The following is a 15,614-nucleotide window of genomic DNA, read 5'->3' on the forward strand; positions in this document are numbered from 1 at the left end:
TAGTGCTTTATGGTAAGCTGTTATCACCATATAGGGTTGTGTTTTTTTTTTTTAGGAAAATCAAGCGTTATTTGGTGTGTTTTTGGTGTTCATAGTTTTCTAAGTGGAATTGCTCCTATGCATTTTTACCTGCCTTTAGTAGTGTTGCATATAGCGAAAACTGAGTATTAGCAGTCAAAATGTGCCTTGTGGCTGCCTAAATGTTATCATTTACCTATTCCGCACTGGCTCTTCCGTTTGTTGCAATTTGTCCTCTCTCCAGGATGTGCAATCCAAGTATGGAGATTTCTAAACCTGTCCAGGTCCCTCCTGTATAGAGGCTTCTGGAGGTATGCATTTTTTGAATACATGCCTTTTCACAGATATGTCCCATTGCTAATATGCTGGTCTGAATATGTAGGGTGTATTGCCACATACTAAATCTATATTAAATGGGAGGCTTCCTGATTATTAGTCTTCAGTCATTCAGTTCAATAATTATTTGTTAGGGCCACCATATCTGCAAAACCAAGTTGTCATGTTCTGCAATTGGGAAACCAGATCATAACTGCAAGAAAGTGGATTACTGGTTGAAGTGGATGTTAGCGCTCTTCAAGTAATAATGGCTCTATTTCTTGTTAGGTCCAGTTACGTCTCAATAATTTAAACCTGAGCTAAACCCTTGGCAGCTGTAGCACAGAGCAGACAGGCTTAAGTTAGGAGAAATTTGTAAAACATTTATCAGTACCAAAACAGTTAAAAGGTGGAAAACACAATAAAACTCCTGCTGCAATGTATAAAATTAGACTAAATTTTGATGTAGGGAACCAGAGATATGACTTTTCAAAGTTTTAGATGTTTCTAGCAACAAAAAAATACAAAGCATCAACTGTGCGTATCTGGTCGCTCTAGGTGGAGTGAGTCAAGGTTAAAAGTTAAGGGCTGACTACAGTGGAGCACAGTTACAGGTTCGTTCCAGTGGAAAGTTTACTTCTGACTTAGTTGGGTTTTTGTAAGAAAAAAGTCCTCGCTGCTGAGGTTGTGAACGGGTCAATGTTAAGGATGGAACTGAAGAGTGACTCGCTCATGGGAGCTGGCTGAACTGCAGAAACTCAGTGGGGGGGCCTCTGCACGGTCACGAAGTTCAAGGCTGTCGATGTCAACGGCGAGAAAACTCTCAAGTGGGTGATGTTCACACCTAGGAAGATGTTGTTGTGAACTGGGTGCTGCTCAGCATTGGTCCTGGCGAAATCCTCTGTGTTCAGAATTGGAAACCTTTCTGGAAGTCAGGATCCTTTCAGCTGGGCTAACCAGTGAGTTGGCAGTTCAACAGCTGCGGCTCAATGGCGGTCTTGTGATACCCTTTTTCAATTTGTGCGAAAGTTGTGAAAAAGTGTCTCAGTGCCCAGTCTTGCAATTTTGGAGGGGCAAAGACTACACTCGAACAACAGTCAAGCGTCCAGGACCTGTTGGGCACCAATTGGGTTTAGGACTTAATCTCCCAAAAGCCACTAGCACAGTGAGGGCAAGTTGAGTTGGAGATTGTCAGCTGAGCTCAACAGAGAGTCTGGTTTTTTTCAGTTTTTTGGTCCTGGACCTCAACAGGTGGCCCGCCAACTACCCTTTATAGTCCAGTCCTCTTTCCTGGGGACAGATGGGGAGCATGTCGAGCTCTTGAAATTACAGTTTCAACAGCAGGTGCAGTCCTTCTTATGTCTTCCAGAGGTCCAGAGGAGTTCTGAAGAGGGTGCTGAGGAAGCCACTTTCATGGCGGAGTTTCATTGATACTCCTTAACCAATGAGGTAATAGATCCCAAGAGTGCCCCTACCCACTTTTACAGAACATCCTGTGTGTTTTACTGTAAACAATCCCATAGTGCCACTCTCTACCTAACACCAATATGGCAGAAATGTTCTCCCCCTGTGCAGAACACTGGGGACAACCCTGAGGTGTGTCCAGGGAAATAAGAGAACTCCCACTGCAAACCAGTTTCCCCCTCACTGTGATTGCTGCCACTCTGGCTACTTGGACAGCAGCAGGGTGTGAGTTATATCTTCCTTTGATATACATCTCCCTTTGATAGGGGATACCTCTTGAAGCTCGTGCAGTTGATGGACACACCCATCTGGGCCATCCTATCTGGATAATGTCACACCTCCTCCCATCCAAGGCACTTTTATTCCATTTCATACTTCCCTGCTAGATGCCAGCAGACTGCGAGGTGACAAGTGGGGATTAACTCTGAAAAGGCCACCAGATGCAGGAAAATGTCAACTTTCTAAAAACCTGATTCAACCATTAGATTCAGTTTTAAATTACCATTGATTTGAGTCATTGAATCATGGTATTAGCTATTTCCATTTACAGCTCCTTGCAGGAGGCCAGCAGACTGCCAGGAGACAAGTGGGGATTAACTCTGAAAAGGCTACTAGAGGCATGAAAATTACAACTTTTTTAAAGTGGCATTTTCAAAATAGTAATTTAAAATCTGATTTGACCATTAGATTCTGTTTTACATTACTATTAAATTAAGTCAGTGAATTATGATTCTAGCTTTCTCAAACTGAAGCTATGCGTTCTAAAGTATGATAATTTAACCCAGGGCTTTTCTATGGAAGAGCCAGCCTTGCCACTGTAAAAACTGACTTTGGAGATTTTTCACTACCAGGACATTGTAAAAGTTTAGTACACATGCTTTACCTTTTAAATACCATGAACCCTGTCCTACAGGAAGTTAAGACCCGCCTTAGAGGTGACTTATAAATGTCACAAAAGATAGGTTTAGGCCTAACAAAAGGTTTATTTGCCAGGTCCAATATGCAGTTTTAAAACTGCACCCTCAGGCTGTTGGGGCACGCCTGAAGACATGCCTTGCTTTGTCTCTGTAGTGGTGGCACAGTGTGTTCTGCAGCCCCCTAGAGACATTTAACTTACAGGCCCTGGCAACATTGGGTACCAAATACTAGAGGCTTATAGGTAAAGAGCAACTTAACTATCCCCTTGGTAGTTCTCATCATCATAGTGGAAAAAACCTGTAAAGGCCAACTACATTGGCATGGTCAGTCACAGGTCTGTAACCCACTACAATGTCCATTCCCTGTAGGGAGATAACCACCTCAACAATTTAGGGTTTTCCCCCTCATCTGCATTACCCATCTGAGAGGTCTAGCATGAATTTGAACCTTTTAGTGATCTTCCCTGCTCTACTCCAGTCTACTCACCTTCAATCTACCCCGCTGCAATCTATCCCACTTCAAACTACCCCAGTTTATCTCATTCGACTCCAATCTACCCCTCTCCAACCTAATCCACGCCAATCTACGTCACTCCACTCTACCCCAATATACCCCACTTCGATTTACCTCACTCCAGTCTACCACACTCCACTCTAGCCCCACCCTAGTCTACCCCACTCCAGTCCACCCCAGCCTACCACACTCTACCCTATCCCACACCACTCTGCCCCAATCTACTTCACTCCAATCTGCCCTTCTCCCCTCCTATCTACACCACTCCATCCTAATCTACCCCGCCACATCCTAATCGACCCCACTCCAATCCACCCCCGCCTACCCCACTCTACTCAAGTCTATTCCACTCCAGTCTAGCCCTCTTCACCCCAGTCTACTCCACTCGGCCACTCCCCTTCTGTCTTCCCCATTCCACCCCAGTCTACCCCACTCCACTCAAATCTACCTCATTCCACTCTATTCTACCCCAATCTATCCCAATCTACCCCACTCTAGTCTGACCCAGTCTATCACACTCCATTCCCATCTACCCCACTTCGCCCCAGTCTACCCCACTCCATCCCAATTTACCCTACTCAAATCTACTCCACTCCAGTCTAACCCAATCCACCCTACACCACTCCAATATACCCCACTCAAATATACCCCTCTCCACCCCAATCTAACCCCTCTCCAATCTGCCCCACTTCAATCCATCCCCATGCCCTACTGTACCCCACCCTGCCCCAATCCAATCTGCCCCACTGCAGTCCGCCACAACCTACCCAAGCCCATTCTACTCTACTCTACTCCACCCCACTCTACCTCACTCCAATCTAGCCCACTCCAGTCTACCCTGTCTATTTCACTCCACTCCAGTCTACCTCACCATACTCCATTCTACACTACTCCAGTCTACCCCACTGCTCCAGTCTACCCCACTCCACTCCCGTCTATGCCATCGACCCGACCCCCACTCTAACTTACCCCACTCTACCCCACTCCACTACAATCTACCCCACTCCACTACAATCGTTGGCACTCCACTCCAATAGGTGTGATCTATTGGCTTTCCCAGTACTTGTTAATACATACAAGTCACCCCTAAGTTAGGCCATAAACAGCCCTTAGGGCAGGGTACATGGTATTTAAAAAGTTGGACATTTACTTTTAGATTGCACATGTCCTGTAAATTAAATGTTACTAGTCGACATGCAGGACTTATTGTTCCACATACTTAAATAACCTTGTAAAACATGTCTCAGTTCTGGCATTGACACCTATATGCTATTTTAAACTGCCACTTTGGCCTGCTAAACCTTTTGCCAGGACTAAATACATATAAACTAGGCCCTACATACACCATAGGGCAGGGTGCATTGTATTTACAAATTTGGAGATGTACATAAAGTAATAACATTTGCTTAGAAACAGATAGAAATATCAAGTTTGGCGTCTGATGAATTGTAATTTAAAGTCCTATTCAATGATAAAATGAGATGTTAAGTCACAATTCTGAAAATGCCGCCTTTAGAAAGTTAACACACTTAGGGTAACCCAGTATTCCCCTAGGAACTGGGTACAAACAATGTCTCACTTAAAAATGCTGATAGAGGAATTGTTTGGATATAGTATGTGTACATATGATCCAGTCTTCAATTAATGACTAAGACAACTCATTATTGTTAAAATCCAATATATTACTCAATAGCATTCAGGCAGTTCAGTAATACAACTTGTTTTAGGGAGGCCCGCAGTAGACAGTGGTAGACAATATGGCACATAATCCTGGTTGGAGGAGGAACATAAATATGTGCAGTCCAACTTTACTTAAGCTCAAAATGAAGCTTTATCCTCCATAGCCAGCAATAAACATAGTTATCAAACCTGCTGATAAAGTATGAAGCATCATTATTCAAGATAGAACAAATTATGGACAGGAAGTTTTAAGACAACTACATAATCCTTCACATTACAACAAATTAAAGAAAGATCCTACACCATCCATCAGAAGTGAAATTCGTGAAGTGACCAATAAGGGTCTGCATGGTGGGTGGTTAAGTAAAATGGAATATGACTACCTTAATAAGGATGGTTTTGCCATACCAACCTTTTGTGTTCTACCCAAAATCCACAGATACAAAGAAGCCACCAAGAAGACCCATTGTGGCTGACTGCCAGTCTGTTTTACAGCCACTTGCAGAATATATTGATTTTTTTTCATTAAACCGTTTATACCTCTAATCAAGTCATACACAAGAGATAGTCTGTTTGTGATCACTTAAATCGAAGGGGCCCCTTTTAATCCTGAGGTTGACATCTTGGTGCCGATCGATATGGAAAACTTGTACACCAATATTCTACAAGGTGAGGCACTTCAGGTAATTATCACCATTCTTGAGTCTAGACTAAGACCTTATAGGGTCCCCACTGATGTTATCACAAGTTGTGCTCAGATTGCACTGGAACACAATTACTTCTTATTCATTGATGAGTTCTTAGCACAAATAAAGGGAGGAGCAATGGGAGCTATTTTTGCTCCTGATATTGCAAATCTATATGTGGCCACTTTTGAAGAGTATACCATTTATAAGGAGGGCATCATTATGGCAGTTACATCACAAAATGGCTCTGGTATATAGATAACATCTTCTTTATTTGGCATGGTCCAAATAAGTGACTTACTACAGTTTCACAAATGGATTAATAATCAAAATACAAACTTAAAATTTATGATACCCATTCCATAAATTTTTTAGATTTAAACATTTCAGTTGATGAGGTTGGGCTGTATGTAGGTCTATATACTAAACCGACTGCCAGAAATACTCTTCTGAGATATAATAGCCATCATCCCAGAAATTTGCGCAATTCTTAAGGATTAAATGTAATTGCTCCAAAAACACTACTCATTTTTTGGAAGCCTCTAATGTCCAAATTGATTAAAATATGCTATCCATATAGCCTAGTTAAATGATCCCTGAAACGTGCCTGGAATTACGATCGACAAGCCTTACTCCAAGTCAAAGAGAAAGCTGTTCACTCTGGTATGACTTGTGTTACAACTTTTGGTTCAGAGTCAAATGTAATTAAAAAGGTTAGTTTTAAAAATTGGCATTTATTAGCCTCTCTTGATATTCCACTTGAGAAACCATTATTTACCTTCAAAAGGGAAAAAACCTTATGAGACAGTCTATTGAGCGCCTACATTGAACCAGAACCATGCATACTGAGTAACATCCGGGGCCTAACACCAATGGTTGGACATTGCCTGTGTGGGAACTGCAGTGCATGTGCTTCCACTAAAATTGTAAAAGCATGTCTAAATGAGAGAACTTGGCAGCTGTAACATTTTTCGAATTGTGGTTCTAAAAATGTTATTTATTGTATTCAATGCCCATGTTCTTTGTTTTACATTGGTAAAACAACTCAGGAGGTCAGAAAACAGATTATTCATCATCAGTCACAAATACGGTGTAGTGTTGTGAATGCTCCTATGGTTGAACATTACAATCTTATGAAACATGCTCCCAACAATATGCACTGGTTTGTACTTGATGTTATAAAACCCTTGAAAAGACATGTAAATGTGGACTGCTTTTTGACCATTAAAGGAAACCAATGGATTTGGCTTGCAGATACAGTTAAAAAGGGTCTGAATCAACAGGTGGAATGGCAAATACTGGCAACGTCGTAGATAGACTATCTTGAACGGGAATAGTTAATGTGTTGTATTCTGCACAGAGGGTTATGGATGTTAACCGCCTCTCATGGCTCTGTGCATGTAATTGCGGACACTGAATTGATATCTAGCAGTTCTGCTAGAGAGGGTATGGTCCCTTCAGGGTTTCCTATTGTGTCCTTTTCTTTCGTATGGTTGGTATGAGGGCTGAGAGTCCTTTATCTGTTCTTTCATTTCTGACATTTAGTTGTATTGGTTGTTGTGGCTGCTGGCTAATAATGCCCTGAGAATAATTGGTTGGGTCGATCTTTTCTTTCTGTTGTATGGATAAGCTAGACCCTGGGGCTACCTACAGCAGGATTGTGAAAGTAGATTTAGTATCGGAGAGCATTTAGATGGGCCATTATTACATTTAAAGTTGTCAGACACAGTTTTTGCATTGGTCATGTGACTACCTGAATGCTTTGTAATAGGGAGACAGAGAGTGTGTGTATCCTACTAACATGGACTGAGCTAATGGCCCAGATGGATATTTTATTTATTAACTTACTGAGGTCCACAACAGTATACTTACCATAATTACAACAGTCTCCAAACTCTGGGTATTAGTTAGGCATTTTTACGAGTCGAAGGTGGCCGCCATAGTCACTGGAAAGGTCACATGACCTTTCACTTCCTTATTTAAACTCGCCGGGAAGGCCAGCAATGTTTGATTCTGACTTGCATGTGTTGAGCAGATGTGGATGGAGACAGACGCTAGCGGTCCCATATTTAGAAGGTATGAGCACACTGCAATGGAGGCAGCGTTTTTCTAGCATTTATGTTGTATGACAGTTAAGCAATTATAATATTTGAATCTTTGTGGATTTGTTTACTTGGGCTTGTAGGTTGAAGTCCCCTTGTGTGTAGCTACAGAGTCTAATTTTGCAAACTGTTGTAAGTAGCAGAATATAGCTATTCTGGTTGGGAGCCTGACACAGTGTAATTTATGGTGCACTTATGCTATGTTTTTAAAGTATTTTTGTTTTAACTTTCCTTGTCATCTAGGTGGTGGCTTATACTAGTATCCACACTTCTGTTTGTGGTGTGTTCTTGGGTTTAACAGGCGGTACACATGGTGTGATTTTATAGATTGCACGTACTGTTTTATAATTAATTTTCCTTATCTGTAGGTATTATTTAACTACACTGAGTCCTGATGATGGTCTAACGGACCTCTGCCTGCCACCACAGGTCAAACATCGACATTTCCCTCTCATTTGACAAGCTGAATTTAAAGTCCATGATGTTGCTTGAACTGGGACTGAAAACCAGGCAATTATTGTGCAGGACTGTGTCTTGGGGAGGGTTATAACAGTTTCCTGGATCTTCCGTTGGGATTCAATCTTGTGATCTAGGGGAGTTGTATACAGTGTTGTTGTTTATAAGACGGACATTAGTTGGGTTCGTTGTACATTTTTTTGAACTTCCTGAACCCTATTGAGTAATATATTGGATTTTAACAGTAAGGAGTTGCCTTGTTCATTAATTGAAGACTGGATCATATGAACACATACTATATCCAAACAATTCCTCTAGGAGCATTTTTAAGTGAGACTTTTAGAAAGTTGGCATTTTCTTGTCATAACCATTTGGTGCCTGTTGTCCTGGGTCACTTGACTTTGATCAGCATGGCAGTTAGTTTTTGTGTATTCCTCCCAGACAGTGAGACAAAGGGGTAGTAGGTGTTGGCAGGATGGACAATCCTGCCAGGATTTGTCTAACAGAGCTGTTCCCACCCCGTCAGATTTCAAAGGAGCTTCCTCAGCACACTCACAAAGAACTTCACACTAGCCTTTTGTCACCTCAGACCTCTTTAAGCCTTATCAGGGAAAAAGGAGATTCTATAACCATGTGTGGAGGGGGACTCCAGATGTTTCTTCCACTTCAAAGCTAGTTCTGGGCCTAAAAATAGGACCCCGAGGCCCAACTCCTCAGTCTACTCCTGTATCTGCCAAGGAAGCTCAGAAGATCTGCTTTGTACTTCAAAGGACTACCCTGCTGCTGGAAGCCTGCCTTGAACCCTCAGAGGACTGCACTGCTGCTAGAGGTCTACCTTGCTGCTTGAACCAGTGACTACCAGAGTGACTCAAAGGGCAGGTAGCTGACCTCCTGTTCTGAGGTACAGGGACACAAAAAGCTCCCAACAACTAGAACCATGCACCTGGACCCTCCTGAGGGGAGTTCTGCCCTCGAAGTGATGCCTGCCCAGTCCTGGACCTTTGGAGGTGGTCTAAACGTACCCAAACAGCCAAAACCCAAAATGTCGGAGGCTTTTCAGACAAAAAGTACTCTAAGAACCAACAGAAGACTGGGATCTACCTGCTCACTGTTCCACCCATGGTGCATCACCAGTTAGCTCGACATCACGGTGGCTATATGTTCCTTTCTGTAGCAGCAAATTGTGTTCAGTGGCTCCTCACAGAAGTAATTTATGTCTTTCTGGTGCCCTCGTCGGCTGCAGGCTCTCACTTCGTCTTGCTGGAGTTTTTTGAGTTTCCAAAAAGAGACTAAGTGCACGATTACGATCTCAGTGGCAAGACAGCCGGGCTGCCATTATGACGTTGGGGAGGCGGCCACCAAACCAGGGGCCTCTCCACCGCCGTACTATGATGTTTCCACCAGGCTGACCAGGAGACACAGTGAGACAACATTGGCCTTGGCTCTCAGAGAGACCCGAGCCAAGGCCAATGCCGTCTGCTGTGGCAGACAGTGCGCATTCTGAGAGTGCTGACAGAGGGGGCCCTTGTGGTCCCGACGCTGCCTTTCTGCCAGCCTTTTTATGGTGGGAAGCCTGCCATGAAAAGGCTGGCAGTAAGGAAAGCATGGCTGTGCCGAACTATGCACCGCTGTTGCTGACTGCCGACAGCCCACTTGGATCTCTGGTTTTGGTGGTGTTGTGGTGGTCCGACCACCATCATCGTGATCTGGTGGTTGAACCACCACGAATTTGGCGGTCGGACTGCCACAGCAGATACGGAGGTCCTATGGACCGCCATACTCTTAATCAGACCCTAAGTCCGAACATGATAATCCTCACTGCACCTTTGTCCAGTGGCTCCCCAATTGCACACCACAAGACACCACAAGCTGCCTTGCCTGCTGAAATTTACCTTCTCAGACATTTTTCTTCAAATATTCTACTAAGTCAGAAGGTAAATGAGGCCAGCACCCATTCCACATCATTTATTCAAACCACTCCATTACTGTTGGCCATAACTATTGACTGTGCCCTGTTCTTGCGAAACTAGATATCCGCTGTTGGAGCTTTGACCTTTTAGGTGCTAATTTTGTTGTAATAAAAACTTTAAAAAAATGCATAACTCTGGTTCTACTGATTGAATTTTTGTACTTTTGGTGTCCAATAATTTATTCGATTTTGCTCTATTTTCCTAAATTAGTGAGAGATTTTTCCTATGTTGTATTTTCACTTTTTTACTGTTCAAGTGCTGTATACATACTTTACACATTGCCTCTTTATTTAGTTAAGCCTTTCTTCTTTTGTGCCAGGTTAAGTTAAGTACAGGTTAATTCATGGTTTAATTTAGTGACTTTTTTTTTTTTTTTTTTACTCCTGACAAGGATTGTGGATGGTGCTTGAAAAAGGTTCACACCCCCCTCAACCCAAAACCCAATTTCTAACAAAAGATTTATGAGTGATTCCACAAAATTCCCAACTACACATGTAGCTAGGTACCAGATGTCTCATTTGGTCTTGTTTACTAGACAGCACATGCGCTGTCTGTTGCGAAACATATTGTCAGCGGCTTAGAGCCCTCCCATTGGTTACTATTGGGTGGCTTCATTGTCACTCATTTGCGTTTTTTTATTTGTTAGCTTTTGCGGGCTCTAGTTTATCTTTGTGTTTGGTCCTTCCATGGGACATGGACTCATTACCTGTGTCCTTTCACTTCTCAGACTCTTCTTTATTTTGTTTGTTTAAACCCTCCTTGCAAGTGTTTTCCATCTTTCTCCCTTATGTATTACCCCCCTCCTCTGCGCTCATATGTCTCTTTCTCTGCCTGTGTGCTTCTCCGCTGGCCATCTGAATAATACAGTCGTCATTGTGTGCTTCTCTCCCTGCATTTCTGTCTTGCCTGTGTGCTTCTTCTCACAGCTCTGTGTTGTACTGCATCATCAGTTTGCTTCCCCCGCTCCACGTTAGTCTTTCTGTGTAACTTTTCCACAACATGCACCGCCTGCAGTTTGTTATTCCAAGTCTCCATGTTGCATCCCTCTTCCCGCTTCTGTTGCTGTCCAGCTTTTTTCCTCAAATCTAGGCATTTTACTCTCAACTGTGCCTTTTCAAATTCAGGCACAAAGGATACAAACTGCCTTGATAATAAAGTGTCTGTGTGTCAGTTTTGAAGTACAATACAGTTTATACTTATGTTAGACCAGAGTCCTCCTGATTGGACCCTATTGACATTTTGTGAGTAAATTATGAACAAGATAACATCTTTTGTTCCATAATCCATCAAAAATCCTCATATGCATCCCAGTTTATGTTGCATTCTGGATAACTCGGAGAATACCCAAATAGGAATGCCGTCATGCTGCTCTGGGATATTTCCCTTGTATAATGATATTTGGACACCCATTTTATGATCACACACTGGTGTAAAATTCATCAGCATGAATAGCATGCAAATTTACATTAAAAATAACTAAATATTCCTGTTCCGTTTCATGCTTGTGAATTATGATAAACACATAGGAACACTTTACTTGAGTTAAATCTGTTTTGGCATTCATATACCAATATAATTTTCTGTTGGATCTCATAATAGACTCTTGCAGCTTTTAGTTGTTATTGACTTTTGTGTGTGTTTTTTATTCTAATATCTTAATGCATTTTTTTCATTGGTGTAACTATTTTGTATTAGGCTCCCTCAACATACAACCCACATAGGCCCGTTCCCTATCCAATTCCTCCATGCCGGTCGCATGCAACTATTGCTCCAAGTAAGTGTTTTTTCCCAAACATCTTTTCTGTAAAACTGCTTGTGTTTGGATTTGCTGATAAACCTCACAGGCATTTAATGGCAAGGTAGAGCAACCTGCAAGGTTTAGGAGGCTTAGATTCAAAATGAGGTTTACATGGGATGAAAGTGTTGGGAAAACTCAGAATCGGATATTAATTAGATATTAATTATTTCATTTCTCTTTTTCCACCCATGAGAGAAAATGTAGTGCTCCACAATCCCTCTTCTTTTGACTTCTAGCTCCTCCTCCTCCCAAAGGAGGTTAGAAATGTACCTTTATGTTTGTCTCTGATAGATTCTGGTTAAATTATGTAACCCCTTTTGAAGGCATGACAATGAGATGTTTACCTAGAGCTCTGATAAATGTATATGATTCATGGAACACTTGCAGAGCGCATGCAGTCCACATGTGCTGTTGAAAGTTAAGCAGATATGAGTGATGTTTCAAAGTTATACATTCCAAAATCAGGTTCGGCCTCTTGGCGATTCACTAATTAATACCATCTAGGCCTTGATGATTAAAAGTAGGCATCAGGGAAGGGGAGATTACTGGATGTAATGCAAACATTTAGGTTGCTTTGTAATATGATGAGATAGGTAACACAAGTCAGGGCGGTGTGCATATGGCATGTGGCAGAGAGATGTGAAGCCTAGAAGTTGAAAGGATTCAAAATTAATGTGTTATGAAAATGTCAGATGTTACATGTAGTGACTGAAAGCATGAAGGCTTAATCAGAATATATTCCAGTAAAGAAAGGTTGAAATAAATGTCATTGTAGATGAGCGATTTAATAATGTGCAAATGAAAAAAAAGGCAATGGCTCCTATTCATTGGGATCTGCTGCCACCTTGTGTCAGACCTTTTGTGGACAATACCAAAAACTTGTAATAGGCTTTGGGCCTGCCCACTGATTACCATTGGACATACAAAGGTAGTTATTTTGTGTTTCCAGTGTATGGCCGTAATTACGGTGGCTGTCTGACCACCGCCAGAGCAGTGGCCAGACCGCCACATTATGACTGTATGACCAGTATTAACACAGAGCATCAATATAGGATTAGGTCTTCTGAAATCCCTTGTCTTTAGACAGGCCATTCAGGGGGCTGAAACATGTTGATGTAAAGTTAGGGTGGACGGATGGTAAAACCCCGTAAAGGGAAAAACACACACGCGATAGGCTCACATTTTAAATATACAAAACCATAGAAAAATGAAACTATTATAGTTAGTTATTTCAAGTAATTATAACTCAACTCATGCCCTAAGGTAACTATAACTCACACCCTCGCCATACACTGCTATTTACCCCACATATTACAGAACTCATGACATCTTTGATAACATCATTGAAAGTATAAATGTAATATCGCCAGTAAAAGTCTTCAGGAAAAAACTGTGCATAATGGAGGCATCTATGTATCTAGATATCAATATATATCTCTATCTTTCGCATTCCTGGGGATGGGAAAAAAACGGTGTAAATACATATAAGGTGTCAGGATACAGTTATCCTGACCCCAGAGGACTCTGTTCCGTTAGGGACCCATCATGGGCAAAAACATTGCCTTCAGGCAATCCACGGATCCTCGAATCCTCTGGGGATCTTCCCTGAATCCAGGGGAAAAGTGTAGCAGTGATTGGCTGGCTGCAACTTGACAGAAATATTAATGTGTAAGTTACAAAAAACACAGAAATTCACTGAAAAAAACAAAGGTTACAGGGACGTTATAGTTAGGTTGACATTTTACCCATACAAAACCATATACATTAAGCAGTTATAGTTATACTTATCTGAAGAAACTATAACTCGTGCTGCAAAGTAAGTTTGGGCAGCAAGTTATAGTTTCTTAACATAAGTATAACTAAAAGTATAACTATCACTGCTGAATTTCTGCGATTTCTATGGTTTTGTATTGGTAGAACGTCAACCTAACTATAACTTCCCTGTAACCTTTATTTCTCCTGTGAAAAAATTAAAAATATATATATATGAAAAACCAAAAAAAACAAAGGTTACAGGGACATTATAGTTAGGAAATTGAATTAAAAAAGCCATAGAAATTCACCTAAAGAAAAACCCAAAGGTTACACAGGGGTATGGAACTCCTATACCCCAATGCCCAGGGCATATTATTTGGGGTCAAGGACAAACAAGTTTTTACGTTTATTTTGTCCTTGGGACAAGTAGGCCCAACCCCTTGCAGCACAAACCCTTCGGCTGCCACTTTACAGGGAAGGGAACTGAGCAGTTGAGGTAATATTTGTGTCCATATGTTAATGCTTCTATTTATGGTTCATTAATAAAAAGCCTTTATTATTAGGGTGAGCGCTTTAAATAAGCGTTTTAAGGTCACACTGTACTACTGACAGTAGTTCCAGTAAAAACATTATACACATGTATGAAAAGTTAAGCAATATGAGGCTACGTATAATGCTTCCAGAATGCTCTCTGACTAGATGCAAATATTTGCAGAGGCTTGTAAGCAAGAGTGGTGATTTTTTTCTTTCAAAGCAAAATGTTGAAAAAAACGTTTTGCTACTGTGGAATTTTAAGTACTATTTCTTCGAAACATCATTTAGTAAAATGTGTTGATGCATGCTAGTATTTTCAAAAAATATTCATAATGGAAAATCAGTATAACTATTTTTAACATGATTATGGGGAAACATAAAAATAAACAAGCATTGGCAAAGCCAATCGATCCAACATTGGTTGTCAGTTTTTTGGTTTTGTCAGTGCATGTCTTGTTTTGACATGGCTTTTGTAATACTTTATTGTTGTGGGAGCTGTCAGACTCTCACCATTGTAACGAACATTGGCAAAAAGCAAAAAAAAAAAAGTATTTCGGTCTCAAAAAGCAGATATTGCCACAGTAGTTCCTGGCACTGAACAAAAATACTTTTTGTGTCAATATGCTCCTTGTGGAAGAGCAGAATGCTATCACTCATAGTAAAGCCAGCCAACAGACAGAGGGAGAAACAGGATTTTACTAAAAACAAAATGTCTTGGTGAAGCCAGAGCTAAGTAGGGGCCCAATTCTTAAAGAAAGTCACAAAAGTGCACCCATGGTATATGTCTTTCAAATAGTGGCTTTCTTGAATTAACAAGAATTTACAGATGTAGACCAAGAAATCGTACTCCTAGAATTTGTATTTGTGAACTGTATTTTACCACAAGCAAATATGCGTGTGTAGCTTTGCTCATGTGAAAATCTATTGAGCATTTACAAATTCACTTTTCCTCCAACCACTTTTTTCCCCAACCCTGGAAGAACTTCTACTTCTGTCCTTGTCAGAAGTAAATTGCAACCTTTCTCAGTATGGGGAAAGATTAGAGAAGAGCTGGTGAAACTCCTTAAAACATGCAGGTTAGGAGGTTTGCACAGACTAAAAGGCATTCCATCCCTGGAACTATTGCTTACTGCTTCCTCCAGCCCCAGTATTTAGATCCACGGAAAGGTGGCAACATAAGGAGACTGCTATAGTAGGGCTTGAAATTGCTAGTATTCAAGCCCTACCATAGTATTAGCCATGGCATAATCAGAGAGGTTATTATCAGAGGTTATTACCAGAGCTCTCACATAGTGGGTTTGTTGCCACATTACATGGCACCGAGGGTCAAATGGATATTTTTGCACGACAAGTAGATTTAAGGAGCAACCTGTCCCATGGACAAGTAGATAGTTTATTAAAGTCC

The 15,614-nt window shown here is 41.3% G+C and overlaps 1 protein-coding gene across 2 annotated transcripts in view; it reads left to right on the forward strand.

Annotated features, from left to right (window-relative positions):
- Window positions 1–15,614, forward strand: part of PROSER1 (proline and serine rich 1) — a 157,422-nt gene that overhangs the window by 85,813 nt on the left and 55,995 nt on the right. For both annotated transcript variants that reach the window (XM_069205486.1, XM_069205487.1), the window contains exon 8: window positions 11,818–11,896. In XM_069205486.1, the coding sequence (XP_069061587.1) occupies window positions 11,818–11,896 (79 nt within the window). The remainder of the gene's footprint in view (window positions 1–11,817; window positions 11,897–15,614) is intronic.

This window comes from Pleurodeles waltl, chromosome 8, assembly GCF_031143425.1.
Source record: "Pleurodeles waltl isolate 20211129_DDA chromosome 8, aPleWal1.hap1.20221129, whole genome shotgun sequence".
NCBI classification, from domain to species: domain Eukaryota; kingdom Metazoa; phylum Chordata; class Amphibia; order Caudata; family Salamandridae; genus Pleurodeles; species Pleurodeles waltl.